Here is an 18,915-nt window from a genome sequence, read left to right as displayed (position 1 = left end):
GATCATGAAATATGCAAGACTCCCCGGCATCTGCTCAGCCTGTGCTATTTGTGTCGATCCTCCCCTAGGCTGGCTCTACCGAGAACTGAGAGGAGCAATTCTTCAGGGGTAACACTTGTGCTACAGCTCACCTCTGCGCCCCTCACTTCACTGTCTTTTGTTCCATCCATCCATCTTTTAAGCACTTTATCCAGTACAGGATCACCGGGGAGCCGAAGTCTATCCCAGCAAGCAACGGGCACAAGACAGGACACATCCATTCACGTTATACACAGGATAGACAGAACGCCAGTCCGCCACAGGGCACACACGGACAAAAACACGCACACACGCACCCCAGAACCAATTTTCCCAGAAGCCAATTAACCTACCACTATGTCTTTGGACAGGAGGAGGAAACCAGAGCGCCTGGAGAAAACCCAGGCAAACGCAAGGAGAACATACAAGCTCCACACAGATAGCACCTCAGGACTTTAACCCAGGGCTCTAGCATTGTGAGCCAGCTGACAGTATTCTTTATACTGTTTAATAGGGTTTAGGCTTGTATGGGCATTTGATGTATTTAAGATACTTTATTGGCATTTTATATATAACATTATATGAGCCTGCAGCTGCATGTGTTTTATTGTTACTGTTAATCTACAACATACGGTTTGTACATTAACACAGAATCACAGAAAAGACCACATAAAGACTCGATTTGGTTCCTCAAAATCAGCAGATTTTTCTTACGATTACTAACAATACAAGAACCTGGAGACACAAGTACTAAAATCAAGTTTAGAAGGATCTAAACAGAAAACATGAGCCGCACAGCAGAGTCTTTAACTTTCTTGTCACATTGCTGAAGCTAAGAAGATATGAAAGGACCTCTTGGATTATTCAGAATGTACTGTAAGGGAGTTACATGCTGTATAATATAACACAACAGATAATACCAGCAACCAAGACACAAGATGGGCCCAATGGTGTCTTCTCATTTCTTATTGCCCCGTAAAGTGGCTAATGTGACTGGTTTCTGAGTTACACAATGCAGATGATCACAAGTGTGGCTCCTCATGCAAGTCCATAAGAGCAGTTAAAGGAAAGAGCCCATTTGAACTTTGGTTGGGTAGTGGATCCCAGGATCTCACCCAGCTGCTTCTCAAAGAAAAAAGAGGTATCGACTTCAACCACATGGCTTGTTCCACAATCCCACCACTCTCTGTGTACAGACATGCCTCCCGCTCTCTGCGTTAAATGCCCTTAGTTTCCACTTGTGCCCTCTGGGTCCTGTTTCACTATTGATTGTAAAGGTTGGAGGATTGTGAAAAATAGCCATGAGCTTCCCTGGTAGTCTTCTCTGTTCAAGACTGAAGAGACTCAGTTCCTTCAGCCCCTCAGTGTAGGACTTTCCAGAAAATCCAGGAGCATGCCTGGTTGCTCTTCTCTGGCCCTGATCCTGGAGCAGCAGTATCTTTGGGATCAGCCCAGAGAAGAGCGCCGTGTCCCCCGTGTGAGTGCTTACCTGCAGACGCTGCAGACGAAGCACTTGGGGTGATAGGTGCGCCCCAGCGCGGACACCACCTCCCCCGTGATGAAGTCGCCGCAGCTGTCACACTTGGTCCCGTACAGCCGCTGGTAGTCCGCCGTGCAGATGTACTCCCCATTCTTCTGGAAGAAGCCCGATCTGGCCAGGTCACAGCCGCACACTGCAGAGAACACACAGCGCCCGTTACAACTCGGCAACTCCTGCCCGGGAGCTGGGGCGCCTTCCCTCACCTGACACGCCAAGCGAGGGGCCAGGCCCTCGTCAGGCCTGCGTTTGTATTTCTACAGATTCCCAGGGCGGGTCGTGGAACAGAAGCTTCCAGAACCTTCCGACACCACCAGAATGAGAAGTGATGACCTAGTGACGTGGAAACCCCCCCACCCATGATTCTCCACGGCCAGGGATTACTTGGGGTCCCCCATCGCCCCTCCACCTCCGAAATGCCATAAGGAGGCGGCGCCCCCCAGTTTTGAAAGCCTGCTCGTTGTCAGGGCATGCCGGACCACCGGCACCGTCAGGGAAGAAAAGCGCCGTCCCCTTGGCCTAGCCTGCTCCCGAGCTCGTGAGGCAGACGGCTTGTCCTGTCCCAGCAGACAGGGTGTTCAGCGCAGATAAAGCCTGAAACGCAGAGGCGTTCGTTTGCATGGATGCAAATGCCTTCCTGGGAAAAATATGCAAAAGTAAAATCCGGGAACACAGGCTGCAATTTGTACATTCCTTCATTAAAGTTTAAAAGGCCGTATTTGCACGGCAAATTCAAATGTTCCTAATCCTTCGGTCGTCCCAGGAACAACTTCAGCGGCTACATTTCTGCGGTTTATTGTTTCAGTCTGCAGTTTGGCAGAAAGATCAGCCCGCTCTGCTGTGTTACTGCCCTGCAGCTCCTCTTGCATGCCTACGAACGGCTGACCCCCCCGAGTTTGCATCTGGTTTGAATCTCCCTGCTGTCTCGGTGCTCTCCTTCCCTGCTCCCCCATCCCAGCCTGAATTCCCGCGGTTCTCCCAGGAGGAGAGCCCTGGAGCGGGAGGTGTTGGGAGCTCAGCTGCCCCGCGGAGAAACGCACGCCCGCCTGCCTGGCACGGACAGCCACAAACTCAAACCCCCCCCCCCACCACCACCACCCGGTGGGAGAGCCCAGACACGCACCGGTCTCTCACGAGCGTCACACAAGACTTTTCCTCCTCTGTCGGATACAGACAGCAGCTGCCTTACTGATCCAGTTTCTAACACGCAGCCCTTTCTTTTCACAGCCCCACTAAGACAGGCCAGAGAGCTGCACCCCCTCTGGGTCTTCCAGGCTGAATATAATGACGCTGAAACCTGAGCACGTGCAGGCTTCCGTTTTTGAAAGTATATGTCATTTACTGTACATTTCCACAATTATGGGCTCTGGCGTATCATTCCCAGACCTCTCTCTCCCAGTTCAGCTCTGCACTACATTGTCAAAGAAGGTGGCTCTGTCCCCCTGCTGAGCTTTCTGCAAGCAGGGCAAGACAGAGACTGCCTGAGCAGAGCCCTGCCTCCCCTGACTCAGCAGCATGGGCAATGGATGCACACGCTGAGCACTGGCAGAAACAAAAGCAATCTGACCAGGTGGTTTGATTGGAGAGTATTGATCGCCGTCGCGAGCTGGTTGCCCCTGTGCTCCTCTGAGACAAGAGGAAAACGGACTCATCAGTTCACTGAACGATAGGCAGCATGCCCTGTGTGAGTCTGAAGGCTGTCACTATGTTACAATGGGTACGCTCACTAGTGCTTTACTGCCATTAATAACTCGTACTGTAGCCACTGGACCTTCCACTTAACACTCCCAGACCAGATGGTCACTGCACTGTAATTCACAAGCTGCAGGGTATAATTGCTCCAGTAGGGGGCACTGTTGTACTCACTATTCCTCAAACAGAACATAATTGCTTTCTGCCTCATGATTCAGTCTCCAAAGGACTTCTTCCCAGTCTCAGGGCCATGCGCCGTAGTGCTCACGGATTTTAAAATGGTGTCACACTCCCTTTGCAAGTCTCAGCCAGTGACCAATGAGGCAGTTTTTTCACCGTCAGTCTAGCAGGTCCTTAATTACCAATTTATTTGTTTTTACACACAAACCACAGTGAATCTCTGTCATGGCAGGAACAACGAATATTTCTACAGTCTCATGGCACCTGAACGATGCAAGCTGTATTGTAGTTTGGCACTTTCCCCATGCTGATCCGTGGGCTTCCCATCTTTTCCAATGCCTTTTCCCATGTTTCCCAGTTTTTCCCTATGCCTTTCCCATGGTTTTCCTTTGCTTGCCTATGGTATCAGGCTTTACTGTTTCTCTCCACGCTTCATCGCTCTTGTGCATGATTTCACTGTGCTCTCTTTTGTTTTTACCACCGTCCACTACGGTAAAACTACGGTGTTGCAGAGGTAAAAGCACCGAGAGGGCTCACACTGCTATACTTCACCACACATGCTCCTGTGGGTGAGAGCCAGAGCTGCCGTCTGCTTAGTCGCTCGAAATCTGTTGAAACCTGTTTCAGGGAGATGTAAAAACAGCAGACTCTCTCCAGTCCTGACAATATTGTCTGTACATTGAATTCCTGCAAATGACACTACACCACAGAGAGCAATTAATTGTTTCTTTTCAAATACCATTTCTAGATGCGTCAAAAATGTCTAACCTAGATGCCAATGAGGGGCGCGGTGATATTTGAAAAGCAGTGAAAAAAAGAAAGAAACGAAGCAAGTCAACTTGTTTACAGTTGAAGTTCGTGGCCCAACGGATTTATTTTGGTACTGATTTTCAAACACAGCACAGTTCTCTTATAAGAGGATCGTTTGAAAATCCACAAATAACTCCACAGTATGGCAGCAAATTCTCCTCACAGTATTCAGTGTGCTGCAGGGAAGGGACTTCTCTTCAGAACTTAAACGAGCACAATAATTACAATAACAGGTGTGCACCCCTCTTCCAGGACAGAAACAAAGTGGGCCACACTGTCATGGGCTAATGCCAGCCACCCAGATCACACACTCAAGCATTTCTGGTGCATTTAAAACCAGGAACAAGTGGCACGTCTTTACCCAAAGAGTGGTAGGAGTGTGGAACAAGCTATCCAGCCATGCTGTTTGAAGCCGAGGAACAAGTTATAGGTTTATTCCATGCTGAAAAGAGAAGAAAGAAAACACAACGTTTCGGCTGTGGAGCCTTCTTCGGGTGTAAAGAAGCCGACAGCCAACTGCTGGATGAGATCCCTGGATCAATTAGCTACTAATGACCAAATGGCCAGATGAACTGAATGGTCTCCTCACGTTTCTACCTGTTCTTGTGTTATAAAGCAAAGTCGGCACCTTAGACGAAAGGAGTCTGAGGAACTGTCAAGCCTGACACACCTAAGCCTAAGAAACAAGAAAAAACAGTTCAGGAAAAATCCCCAAAAGGGTCTCTTAAGGGCCCTGGGAATACCACAAGACCGAGCCTCACGGTTGGGCACTAGTCCTGTCATCTCGACTTGAATGAGTGGTCCATCCCCTTGAGGAATCCACACACCCTGGCAAACCTGTCTGCCTAATCACGCCCCCTCTGGCTGCAGAGAGGAGACCAGGCCAGGATTTACAGCGACTGTATTTCAGAATTATTACACTGTATCACCCATCTCGCCCATGAATCTCTTCTGCGTGTTGACGTCTGTAATCTTCCGCTGCCTTATGGGAGCTCACCGTCAGCTCAGGATTTAGAAGCACACTCGCGCGCTACCTTTAAAACAGATGCTATAAAGCGGAAAACATATGCAAAGTTTCTACTTTCACAAATTAATTAGAACGCACTCAGTAAGTATTATCCTAATGCGTATGCACCAGTAGTACAATTTCAAATGTTCCCACACGACGCATTGCTTCTGTGAACCTTTCGAGAGACAATATTCGTATCTGTTTGAAATCCCAGCTTAATTTAAATGCGGTTTTAAATGTCAGCCTTTCAAATGGACGACTTCCACATCCAAAACGATGAGAATCTGAGCATCACATTCTGTCCTAATCAATGTTGGCGTGCAGAAAAAACAGGCAGAAGCACAGCAGAAGTGAATGATTGCTCTTGACTGGCTGTAATGGGCTGCCAGGTTTAGAAACAAATGATTAGACTTCATGAAAGGATGACTTTCAAAGCTTTTTGCACTGCACAGCATTCTTCACTTTTTAAAGAAAACTGCAGGTAATTTTACAAAACCTGTAGGCCCCTCCTCATTTAATTTTGCGGTTTCTCTGTTCCAACAAGATCTTTCTCAGAATTCACATCTTGCAGGATGCAGTTGCTTTTGGAAAACAGGGGGGCAGACAGGAACGTTTTCTTGTGGCGCTAAACAAGCTCGGTCATGATCGTGTCACTGCTCAGCACAAACTGGGGACAACCTGTCGGTCTCAGTCTATCGAGAGAAAAAACGCACTGGCTTTAATCAAACGGAACCAAAAAAGAAAAAAAAGCAAACTTTCAATACTTTGTTGGCGCATGATCCCCGTTGCACAATCATATCTTATTTGGCTTGTGTTGTAAGTTATGGCAATCAACATCCCAGTACAAAAATCAGCTCTTCCTTAATGGTGGGTAACGGAGTGCGGTGCTGTGACAGGGTATTAACGAGACTGTTAACGTGACGTAAGTGCCCCTAGCCTCTCACACAGCAGTGCCGCTCCCTGATCCATGGGGGAGAATTTGAGCTCATTCAGGCAGTGCAGATCGGTTGATGGGAGGTGTGTCTGCAACAGCAGTTCCAATGCAGGGTCTGACCGCACATGTGGCAGTGAAGATGATGATGGCAGTAAAGCCCAGTGGCATCACGACTTGATCGAACAGCCCAGTGAGCACGCAGCCACAAAGCCCCCCCCCCCCCGACACACTTCTGTTAAGATTTCCTTAAACTGTTAAGTAGTGGTTGGCTGAGGTTCTCAGATCAATCAGCTTCCAGCAACAAAAACTGGACAAGATCGACTGGACTGTCTCTTATTGTTTGCAACCATTCTTATGTGCTTTGCAGTAATGATTCTCAATCAGAGGTGCAGGGACCTCTGGGGGTCCTTGGGGACTGTCGGGAGATGAGGGGGTCCACAAAGAGAGAGAAAGAAACGTCTGGTAGTACACAACATCAGCGCTGTCGCAGAGCAAATCTGCTCAGGCAGAACACACAGTATTCTGATCTGCAGCTCTGCCTTAATGTTTTATTACAAGTTGCATCATTTGTAATAACAAACAGGGGAGGCCCGGTGGCGCAGTAGTTAGTATTTTTCTGCCACACGGTGCAGGAGCCCTGGGGTCAGTTCCTGGGATGCTGTCTGTGTGGAGTTTGCATGTTCTCCCTCACCTGACCTCACAGCCCCAGACGCCTCTAGAAGACACTTCTGCTCGTTTTGTGCAGAACAAAGCTGAGATTTAATTTTTTTTAAACTAAGCAAGACCTGGACCCCAAGCGATCCAAGCCAGATCCTGGAGTGTGGACTCCCCTGTCTGAGCCGAGAGTCCTGCTTCTTCACAGAGGAAAAGGCACAAAATGCTGTTTTTTTAATTGAGTACTTATAGTCAGGCTTGTTCGGCTTGTTTTTCTTTTATTGTGCAGAGTGAAATTCTGTGAGAAATGTTTCGTAGAAGAATGGAAGGAAATCTTTCGTCACTAAAATAACATTTTAAGGCGAGGGAAAATAAATTTTATTTGAACTTCATGACCCAAGGTAATGCACTAGTGTTGTACTGAGGATGCAGTAATCTCTCTTGTTACGTGGATCCAGGAGTACTAAACAGAAGAAATAAATGAGCAAATATTTATTCGAAATGAAACTTACATTGTTTTCAGTTGATGAGAAACTTCACAGTTACCACTTGAGGCTGTTTCCTTTCTGTGATTGACAAACCTATACCAACACAGTGTTGTAAAATTCCTACGGGTGTACACAAGTCCTGGCAGTCGGTACTTTTCCCAGGATCCACCCACCTGACAGCGGAGTGTTTGTGTGTGAACGTGGGTGGGGGTCTGATCTGTGCGCAGAGGCCACATTTCTTACTTTAGAAGACACTGCGGCATTCATTACATTTTTAAAATCAGCCCAGTGAATTCTGCTGTCACGCGTAAACCTAATATTAATCCGACACTGTGATTGACAGCCATGGGCTTCTGAGCTCAAGGGAGCTTTTCAATGATACCTCCATTTCTTGTCTGAAACTGGCCTAGCATGTGAAAGGCGTTGTACAGTATCCTTGAATTTAATTACAAGATGATTACTCCATTACTTTATCTGCAATTAGACACAGGGTGGTATCTTTCGAAAGCTAAGAAACTCAGTTCTCTAACCTAACACTCACACGATGCAGAGCTCATTAAGAAAGTCAGAGTGCAATAGCTCAGTGCACAATGTCAGTGGTTCCCAAACTGTGGGTCACCGTGCACTGGGGTGTCGTAGGCACAAGAGATTGTGTTTAAAAAGTGTGCATTGGGAGCTTCAAGAGTGACAGGACACAGATGAGCCAGTTTACTTCATACAGTGATCCTGTATTTAATGAAAAATAGCTCGGTGCACAGTGCCTTAACACTGGAAATGACAGAATCTTAACCATTCCATTGTGCCAGAATGCTTCCATTGCTCCGGAACGCTTCATTCTGTAACAGAAATTGTAACAGTCTGATATTCACCCACCCATCTCCTAACTGTTTTATCCGGTACAGGGTCAGAGGGGAGCCGGAGCCTATCCCAGCAAGCAACAAGGCAGGATACACCCTGGACAGGACGTCCATCCACTACAGGGCACACACAGACACGCTCACACACTCACCCCAGGGCCAGTTTTCAGAAAACAGAACTGAACCCAGGGCAATGTTAACCAATATGCCACCCAGTCTTTTCTTCAGTTCGGAACAGATGTTCCCTCTCGCGACTTGGGTGCTGATTATTATGAAATCACCTGTTGTGCCACAGGAAAGTCTGGGATGACAAAAGAATGTTGTGGAACGGTTTGGAAGCACTATGCTTGGATGCAACAGATTGGTGGCTATCCTGCCATTTGAAGAGTGTGCAGCTACATGCACAGTATATAGTACACTCTCCCCAAGAGGTCCATATAAATAAATGACAGCAATGGGCTGGAACAGGGCTGCAACACTTGAAATGCAAAAACAAGAGGTGTGACATCGCATTGCTGCAGAGAAAAACAGAAATGGTGCATGCACAGCTCTGAAAGGAGGCATCTTCTATTTCCTGATTAATTAATACCATTACTTTCAAACACTAACAACATTCTACACAAGAAGTGCTGTTTCTCACACAACACACCTGCAGACAACAAAGTTCATTTAATACGGTCCCCAGGGGGATGCAGAGAACCCAGAGGCAGAAGACACAAAGGGGAGTGTATTTTTGGTGGCTGCTTATGGATATGATGATATATGGTAATGGCTTCACTCAGTGAACTTGCTGCTCTTTCAGCTCTCTCAAGGCAGTGCAGCTTTATTGCTCTGGGCTCAGGTTTTATGGAGCTCAGGGGAGCCTGTAAATAATGGGTCCTGATTTTGAAAGGCGATACTGCAAACTTCCTTATAAATTAAATCAGCTGACAGCCTGGCGTTTTAACTGTGCGTGTCTACTGGAATGCAACAAGAGGCCAAGCAACCTAATCAGCGAAGAACACGTGTTAAAATGCACTTAAACGGTAGCTAAAGGAGTCAAGCTACTATGCTCAGTTTAATAAGATACATGTGAATGGAGGGCACAGTGGTTAGCACCGTTGTTTTGCAGTGCTAGGGACCTAGGTTCAATCCCAGAACTCTGTGAGGAGTTTGTATGTTCTCCTCATGTGCGGGTGGGTTGCTTACAGGTGCTCAAGGTTCCTCCCACAGCCCAAACACGTGCCGACAGGTTAACCCCAACTGCTCCAGGGGCGCTGTACACTGGCTGACCCTGCGCTCTGACCCCAGGCTCTCTCCCTGTCTGTGTCTGTGTGTCTCATGGAGAGCAAGCTGGGGTATGCGAAAAGACAAATTCCTAATGCATGAAATTGTAAAGGGTTAATAAAGTAATGTTATGTTATGTTATGTAATGTTAAATCGCCCCTGTGTGCTGTGTGCTGGTGTGGAGACAAATCGGTGCTCCCTGCACTGGACCGTCCTCCTGTCCAGTGTGCAGTCCTGCTCTGTGCCCTGTGAGTCTGGGACAGGCTGGCAGATCACAGACGGGGGGAATTACATAGAGCCCAGCCTGCAAACACGCAGATTTCACACCAGGACATGGTGGCAAATCACCCTACCAAGGCTTCACATTGGTTCAAATTTACCCTGCTTCATTCATAAAGGCTTATACAGGATATAATCGAGGATGAAATAGGACTGCTGCCCATACGCGCTTTTACTCCTATTGTCTGCTAAATATAAACGACAAAACAAAGCCCTTTCTCACTGCTGCTGCTGAGTTCTCTCTTGCCATTGAAACACAACTGGTGGCTTTCCACAGTGACAGAGGCGAGGAGCGGGGTGCGAGAGGAGGGGGAGATGCAATGTCTCGGCTTTGGGGGGGGGTAGCCAGCCACGGACCGTTAGGCTGCTCGTGTCCTGTCGCTAACGGAGGCCCGGCCACCTCGCAGCAGCTGGAACGTGACGTGAAGTATGTCCTCTGCCTCAGTTGCCATAGTAAACCTGCAGACTGGATGTCTGGTTGCCCTAGTGACTGCTGGCTTCCACAAGTGATACTGCTGATAAGGTATATATGTATGTGTGTGTGTGTGAGAGAGAGAGAGATGTCACCTTGAGCGTTTTAATAACATCCCAGCAATTACAAGCTGTGGGATACAATTATTTGGGGGTTGTTGTTTTTTGACATTTCCAACAGAAAATTAAAACCTAAACAATTGAAGCTTACAGGCCGCGGCACAGTGCTGGCTCGTCAGCAGGTTGGCCGCATCATTCTGAATAACAGAGCCCAGAATGGCTCTAAACTTCACTGAATGGCCTATCGCTACGCCACCAACAAGCAGGCCGCGAGATCCCATTTCAAGAGAGGAGAGGAGGAGGAGGGCAGCCCTGAGACACAACGGGAAGAGGGCTCCTGCCCCGGCTCACTCAGAGACTGACGAAACACGCTCGTCTCCCTCATTCTACGAAGTGCTGATTCTCCCACCACCACCACCACCACCCCCCTCCTCTCAAACGCTTCTGTAGACTTCAGCTCCCCCACACCCACCCATCACCGAAGGTTTGAACACAAACACAACCAAACCACAGCAGCGGCCATCTGCTGTGGAGGCGAGAAGGAAAATAATCAGAAAAAAAAAAACTAGAAGGCTGATTATTAAGCTGCGTGCATATTGTTTTGTGGCGTGGCAGCTCCTCGTCATAATTCCTTCAGGCTGTGGTCGGAGAGCGAGCCAGCCGCGCGCAAACTGGATCTCCGAGCCGTCTGCGTTTCTCAAAGGCCGGGAGGATGGAAAACACAGGGGCCTTGAAGCGCAGGGGCTCTTGAGTCAATGCCCCCGGGGTGAGCGCGAGAACGCCGGGGAGCTCCAGAGAGGCGCTAGCCGTGGGGGAGCATGTCTGAGTGGCTACAGCCCCGGTCACGCCAGCCAGGGCGTCCGGCCTGCGTCACAGGGGCCTCGGGCATGGGGCATTCAGGCTGCCAGGGGCTGACCGTGCCGCCCGGTCCGGCCTCAGGAGCTCAGCAAGGCCGGGGTGGGTCAGTACCGGGAGGGGAGGCCGACCTCCAAGGGACGCAAAGTTGCTGCTGCAAGACGTGGACCAGTAGGTGGCGCTGTTGCCGTGGGACTAGAAGTTCTGAGCCACTGCTCCAGTATGGTGACTGGGGACACTGCTCCGTCCTTCGGATGAATACGCTCCATAGAATCAGAAATTCGGCGCGTTGAATTTAAGTTTTCAGATGGTTTTCACTCAGTAACTTACTTTTTTTTACAGGAAAAACGACTCCCCTCTAACCGAAAATCAAAGCCCCATGCAAGAGCTAAGCTCTTGAGCCTTTGCCAAACCGTCAATACTGGGAACGCCGGTGAGCCTACCCACATTACAGCACCGAGGGGTTAAAGAAGCTCAAGAAAGTCGGCTGCTTCCCTAGTGGCACAGCTCAACTCCCACAGAGGATGTGGCACTGGAAAACATTCAACGCATCTCCCTCGGCCCCCACAACTCCTGCTTTTTATAAGTCAATTAACATGCTCTTTCATTGTCTTCAACGCACAAGAGCTCAGCTGTGCTTTGATTTGTTTTTCTGAGTCGGAGTTGAGATCCGCTGTGCTTTTCCAGGCCTACAAAAGCGCCTTTTCCCAGCGCCATTCCCACGACATGCCAGGCCTACATGAGCCGCATCTGCGCTGCCGGTCCCCCCTTCCTCCTCACGCCTTCACCAGTGGAGCACAGACAAGAGGAGGCCCGTCAGCCCATGCAGCCTGCAGGGTAGCTAGCATTTAACGGATCTGCAGATCACATCCAGCTGTGTCTTGAAAGACGTCATGGTGTGATCTTTAACCATACGGCTGGGGAGCTTGTTCCACACTCCCACAACCCTTTGTGTAAAGAACTACATCCTGTTCTCAGTGATAAATGCTCTTCCCTGTCATTTCCGCTGGTGTCGTCTGGTTCGTGCTTCTCCGTTGGCTGTGAAGAAGTCCTCTGGCTTAACTGTCTAAGCATCTTTGAGGATTTGTATCAGGTCTCCTCGGTTCAAGATTAAAAAGGGTCTGCTCCTTCAGCCTGTCAGTGCAGGACACTCCCTTCAGCCCCAGAATGCACGGTCTCTCCTTGCTCTTCTCTGGTTGGGTTCCAGAGCAGTAATTTCTTTTCTGTAACACGAAGACCAAAACTGTACACAACATCCTAAACGAGGCCTTGCTAGCGCGTGATACACTTGGCTCCGGGAGTAGAATTACAGTATGCTTTCAATTAAGGGCTGCATGCGGGGAGCAGAAGGAGGTTATAATCCTGGTTGGAATACCGACTGCTGTGCAGTGAGGCTATCCCACAGCCCTGTCCCCCCTCACTCGCCGAAACCCTCCTGCCAGTTCTGTGGTTCGAGGCGACGTGGCATCCTGTTCGCCCTTCCAGGAAAGACAGGGAATCCGACGGGAAAGCCAACACCAGGACAGGACAAAAATCGCCATACGGGGAGGTTGTTAAACGGCAGCAACCTGTGACTGGCAGGAGGAAATCTCATTATATATTTATCGCCAGTCCACAGATGTAATTAAAACGCTCCGCAGCAAGATGGACTACCTCCCTCATTCCCCCTCCTTCCCAATTCCCATTAATGACACGCGGTGCAATTACTTTTTATCGCAGTTCTGTAGAAAACTCTTTAAGACTGTGAAGGCGGCCTTGGGCTGCCGAGATAAGCTGTCAGAGGCGCCGCGCCCCCCTCCGCGCCCTCCGAAAAAAGAGATCAAGGACACACGGCTCTCGATCTGACCCCCCCCCCCTGCGGTCCCAGCCTCGGCCTGCGCTTTCTTCTCCGCGGACCGGACCCGCCCGAGACACGAGGGGGCGCAGCCTGGGGCTCAAGGACGACAGCAGCGAAAGGGGAGGGAGACCCCCCCACCCCCCCACACGCGTGCTGATCAGGTTGGGGAAAAATCTGGCTTTTTTCATTGTTCCCAGCCAGGGGGGAATTTCAGACTCAGCGCACACTTGCTGCGATGCCAAAGCCAGAATCATCTGCTGTCTGGTGGCACGTCCAGTGAGCATGACTCTTGGACGTACAGATGTATATTATATGTAAGACACCATAGATATATACCGAACTAATAAGGTCCTTATAACATGGGCTACAGCACAGTGACTTCTCTGCTTTATATCCATGCTTATTAGTTCACAGCTGTTTATTATCACCCTGCAACTCACAACTGGCAGCCAACTGAAGCCCAGCAGGTGTGAGCCTGGTCAGTACCTGGATGGGAGACCTCCTGGGAAAAACTAAGGCTGCTGCTGGAAGAGGTGTTAGTGGGGCCAGCAGGGGGCGCTCACCCTGCGGGCCACGTAGGTCTTAATGCCCCAGTATAGTGACAGGGACACTATACTGTAAACAGGCGCCATCCTTCGGATGAGACGTAAAACCGAGGTCCTGACTCTCTGTGGTCATTAAAAATCCCAGGATGTTTCTCGAAAAGAGTAGGGGTGTAACCCCAGTGTCCTGGCCAAATTTCCCATTGGCCCTTACCAATCATGGCCTCCTAATAATCCCCATCTCTGAACTGGCTTCATCACTCTGCTCTCCTCCCCACTGATAGCTGATGTGTGGTGAGCATTCTGGCGCACTATGGCTGCCGTCGCATCATCCAGGTGGGGCTGCACACTGGTGGTGGTGGAGGGGAGTCCCCATTACCTGTAAAGCGCTTTGAGTGGAGTGTCTGAAAAAGCGCTATATAAGTGTAAGCAATTATTATCATTATTATAATTGTTATTAGTTCACAATCACAAGTTAAGTTCGGTCAGATAACTGTGTCAGTTAAGATGTAACGAACAGTTCTTTCCGGACCCTATGCGGACGACACAATCCGAAGAAGTGGGAAACACTAGGAAAGCGTCATGCAGGGATACGGGGCTGAAAACAGGGGGGCGTGTCCAAAGTGCGCTGGTGCACGGGGGAGGTGTGGCCGAGGCGAACAATCCAAAAGTAATCCATAGAGGGAATCCAAAACACAAGAATAAGTCCATAGCCAGGTGATCCATCCAAACTAGGAATTAAAACCATGAACTGGGTCGGAACCGGCGGACAGGGAACAGGAACGGGAACAGAGATTAAAACCTTAACGGGACCAGGCGCTTCCAGGTCCCGGACTCGCACGGTGCGGAAACCAGATGCAGAGCCAGGATGAGCGTCAGCGCCTGGCTTTTAAGGTGGGCTGGGAAAAGGGGTCAGGTGCACAGAATTAAGTCTAAAGTGAAAGGGCTGGAGCACCCTTAAGGAGGGGGGACTATAATCGTGACATAAGACAGTAAACTCTGTCAGCATCATCCCGGAGAGGCAGGGAGAGAGAGCTGGGGGGGGTCACAGTCTGCCCAAACTGCCGCGATCCAGGCCGCCAGGAGCCCCCGGGGATCCCCGCGGCCCTCCAGCGACCTCACAAAACGGCCTTCCCTGGCGGCACGTCCCCTCGATCGATTGCTTTTCAATCAGCGCCAGTGAAGGAATATTCAATAGCTGACACGCTCCTGAGCCGTTCGCAGGCCAGGGAGGGCGAGAAAGGGAATCGATCTTTTCAAACCCCACATCATTAGCCAGTACTTTAACTTCACGTGCAGCAGGGGGACGGGGGGGCGGGGGGGACGGGGGGGTGCGGCGGGACAGAGCTGAAATCTATAACAGCCCCTGCACCGCGCGCCGATCGGGAGTCACTTGTTTTCTCATCTCTATCTAACCTGCCTCCCCTCCCCCGGGAACTTCCCATGAATTATTCAGCTCGCTGCCCCTCCTGCTCTCACTGAAATGCCAGCCTGACCTTTCGCGTCCGAGCCGATTCGTCGGCAGGGGCGGCGGCGCTCGTCGAGGGCGCGTGCGGGGCAGGCCTGGCGGTCGGAGCCGCGCCCGTGGGTCCAGCTTTACGGCGGCACTGCAGTCTCTGATCCTGTCGAGTGACGTGTTTAATGCAGGTGTCGGAATCCATTCGTCACAGCAGCCAGTGGGACACAGGCGGGCGGCTCTGGTCCTGGAGTCAGACCCTTAACTGCGCAAACGGGATTGGTGAGCAGGGTGCTGGATCAATGACACTGCGGCTTTGTGGCTAAGGATCTGTGCCCGCGCCTGCGGCTGGAAGGTTGCCGATTCAAATCCCATGGCCGGCAGAGGAATCTTACTCCAGTGGGCCCCTGAGCAAGGCCCTTAACCCTGACTGCTCCAGGGACGCTGTACAACGGCTGACCCTGCGCTCTGACCCCAAGCTTCTCTCCCTGTCTGTGTGTCTCATGGAGAGCAAGCTGGGGTATGCAAAAAGACAAATTCCTAATGCAATTGCATATGGCCAATAAAGTGATCTTCTCTTATCTTATGTTAGATAACCAAGCCTCCAAACAGCCGGTTCTGCCCAATATCCAGCACTGCCGTGCCCTTTGAAGGGCTGGAACGGTCTATCACAGCAAACCAGGTGCCTGAGGGCTGTAGAAAAAGGAGGCTCCGGCTTCTGTCTCCTCCAGTGTTAAACAGGAGGAAAAGGAGAAAGGCTATGGTTTAAATAATAATCTTTACTTGTATAGCACTTTTCTGGATGCTCCACTCAAAGCGCTTTACAGGTAATCCCCTCCACCACCACCAGTGTGCAGCCCCACCTGGATGATGTGATGATGACCTGGTTTAGCACTGGACAGGGCTTTTGCACTTGGGATCCGGGACACACCTGTACATCAGACAGGACAGGAAGTTCACTGGGGGTCAAACACTTCTCATTTTCCTGGATGCAGGTTCCCTGTGCTCCATGTAGACCCCCTGGCAGCAGAACTGCATCCATGTAGCCTTAATGAGGAGTGTCATCTGTAATTAATGAACCATTAGGCAGATCCAAACTAGCACAAGCAAACAAAGCACAGTAATTAAATGCCTAAGGTCTGAGAATTGGTTCCCATGGAATAACCAGATGGTGGAGAATTCTACCACTGCAGCTTCAAGAAATAATCTTTAAATGGGCTTTAAAACCATTAAGGGGCTCATAATAGGTCCTGCTTTTGTGCCACAGACCTCTTATTGGCTGAAGGGAGAGATTCTTCACCCCAAAACAAAATCTGCTGGACTAACTGGACCCGAACTCTCCAGGACCAGGGTGGGGGACCCCTGTACTAACTGGACCCGAACTCTCCAGGACCAGGGTGGGGGACCCCTGTACTAACTGGACCCGAACTCTCCAGGACCAGGGTTGGGGACCCCTGTACTAACTGGACTGGGGCTCTCAAACTTCATTTCATTCTCCGACTTGAAGAAGTCTTCGAGAGGCCCGAGGAAACTTGCCTGAGTGTTTTGTTTGAGCTTTTTTCCTAGCTCTGCCTACTGCAATAACACCAGCAAATGTCCTACTCTACGTCAACAAGAAGAATCAGGAAAGCAGCTGCAAGACAAGAGTCCCTGGCTTCCCAAGAGAAAGGTGCTGGGTGCCGAGCGACAGGTGGCAGGATTGGACCCCAGGTGAGCCACGCAAGGCTGTGGAGATCACTCAGCAGGCAGCCACAGGCCATGAGAGCCAACCCGCAGCCCTGAGCGTGGTCACGTTCCTCTATCGGCTGCAGAAGGAGATTCTGAATGTGTCTTCATACTGTATATATAGATCTATCTCTCTGGACAGCTCTGGTTGCACAAGCCTTTTTTAACTGCGGTTCTGCTCTGCTAGAGTTTCTCAGCCCGTGTTTCGCCGAGCCTCCCCTCTGGCGCATTGTGGCGCTGTTGGGCTGTGTGTCGGCTTGGCCCCAGGGGGACCGCAGCGGCTCTGGAGGTCCCCTGGGCAGGAGACGTCGCAGCCCCGCCTGATTCCTCCGAGTCGCTTGCCAAGGGCAGCAGGGTCTGGAAGATCTGAGCACTGCCCTAATCCTGCCAGCTCCAAAGTTGCCCTTCCAGCCCCCAGCGCCCAGATCAGGCCGCAGTGAAGGGACAGCTGGTGGGCACGCGACCCGCCCTGCCACCGGCCCGCACCTGTCACGCCTGTCCAGGGACCGGGCAGGGAAAAAATAGCCTCCGGCCATCCTTCTGGAGGAGCAAGAGTCCAGTGTGCAGCCTCAGAGGGTCTATATAAGGAAACGGCAACCCGGGCAGCCTCTGTCTGCTTGCCCATCCCAGGAATTCCCCGCACGTCCTTAGGGCTCCAGGGAAGAGCACGAGACAGCAGCATCCTGACGGACTGTTATTAGGAACTTGGCCAGCGTGAGAGTCTACTACAGTCAATTTATTTCTGCTGTGGTGTCCCGTGGCGTCAGCATGCCCTTGCTGTGCTGTACTACACTGGCCCGTGAAGAATAGTTCAAAGGCATGTTTACTGCAGAAGACCTCGTCTCCACCCTGTCCCGTGTCTTAAAGCATCATGTGCTTTAAAAACATATGGTAGGAAAGCACTGCACTAGGGTCTATCTACAGCACAACCAGAGAATAACCACTGCAAAATCAGAGTAGAATTACAGCACAACCAGAGTTTAACCACTGCAAAATCAGAGTACAATTACAGCACAATCAGAGTATAACAACTGCACAGCTAGGGTCTACCTACAGCGTAACCAGAGTTACTGCAAAACAAAGGGTCTAACTTCAGAGTATAACCACTAATCAGAGTAACTAACCAGAGTATAACCACTGCAAAATCAGAGTAGAACTACAGCACAACTACAGTATAACCACAGCACAACGAGGGTCTATCTACAGCACAACCACAGAATAATTACTGCAAAACTGGGGTATGAATATAGCACAACCAGAGTATATCCACTGCAAAACCAGGGTGTAACTACAGAAAACCAACAGTACAACCACTGCAAAACTGGGATATAACTACAGCACAATCAGAGTATAACCTCTGCAACACTAGAGTCTAACCACAGGACAACTAGGGTATGATCACCGCAAAACTTTGGAGTATAACTGCAGCACAACTAGAATATAATCACTCCAAAATTAGGGTCTAACCATAGCATAACTAGGGTTCGACCACAAGATAATGAGGGTACAATCAAAGCAAAACTTGCGTATAAGCCTGCTTTTTGACAAAACATATACACAGAATAGGACTAAAATAAGTATACAGAAGTGTATTTTACCCTATTTTCAAGAAAAACACAGAAGTAGCAAGAGGCTTGAAAAGGTAACCGTGTTTTTCTTTTTCCTGGATGTCTGATAATTGTGGGCGTTACTGGTAGACACGAGAGCCTGTAACTGACACCCCAGAGCTCTTCGAGATCTGAGTCTCGTGGCGGGGATTAAAAAGACTACGTGATTAAACAAAGAAACAAAACCAGAAACTCCGAGATCTGGGAAGGGGGCATGTTAACCCCCCCAGGTTCCTCCTGTGTTCATGTTCACTGACATTTTCGATCCCGTTTCTCTGTTTGAGGACTAGCTCATAAAACCCCCAGCATATCAGCGATGTCTCCGGGGAGCTGGGCTGATCATTCTCGGCATGATGGGACATTTTAGCACACCTAATTAACTCTGGGACTGCCCAAACGGCTGGGCTGTCGCTAGCATTTTAACGAGCTTGTGTTCTTCAGCAGTTTGTCCTTCTAAATGAGAACAGAGGCTGTGAATCTCCTCTGGACATAGACAGTTAATAAAATGGGTTACGACAATTTGCCTCTTTCAGGTTTTCTAAATATAAAACAAGTTTCATCGCACAAGCAGCAATCCTTATTAATTCCACATTTAAGGAAAATTAATTAGATGCTCACACAAAGTGTTAGCAATGAAA

General features: G+C 49.8%; 1 protein-coding gene across 10 annotated transcripts in view; it reads right to left on the bottom strand.

The window, feature by feature from the left end:
* The window catches only part of ablim3 (actin binding LIM protein family, member 3), a 119,461-nt gene that overhangs the window by 65,726 nt on the left and 34,820 nt on the right, over window positions 1-18,915 (bottom strand). For all 10 annotated transcript variants that reach the window (XR_015926111.1, XR_015926109.1, XR_015926108.1 and 7 more), the window contains exon 3: window positions 1,508-1,691. Coding sequence is in view for 1 of the 10 variants with exons in the window: in XM_088604171.1 (XP_088460297.1) it covers window positions 1,508-1,691 (184 nt within the window). In the remaining 9 variants the exon portion in view is untranslated. The remainder of the gene's footprint in view (window positions 1-1,507; window positions 1,692-18,915) is intronic.

The sequence above is a fragment of the Lepisosteus platostomus genome, chromosome 13 (assembly GCF_059453375.1).
Source record: "Lepisosteus platostomus isolate fLepPlt1 chromosome 13, fLepPlt1.hap1, whole genome shotgun sequence".
In the NCBI taxonomy this organism is placed as follows: domain Eukaryota; kingdom Metazoa; phylum Chordata; class Actinopteri; order Semionotiformes; family Lepisosteidae; genus Lepisosteus; species Lepisosteus platostomus.
The sequence above is the reverse complement of the archived record's forward strand: the minus strand, read 5'-3'. Positions and strand labels throughout refer to the sequence as shown.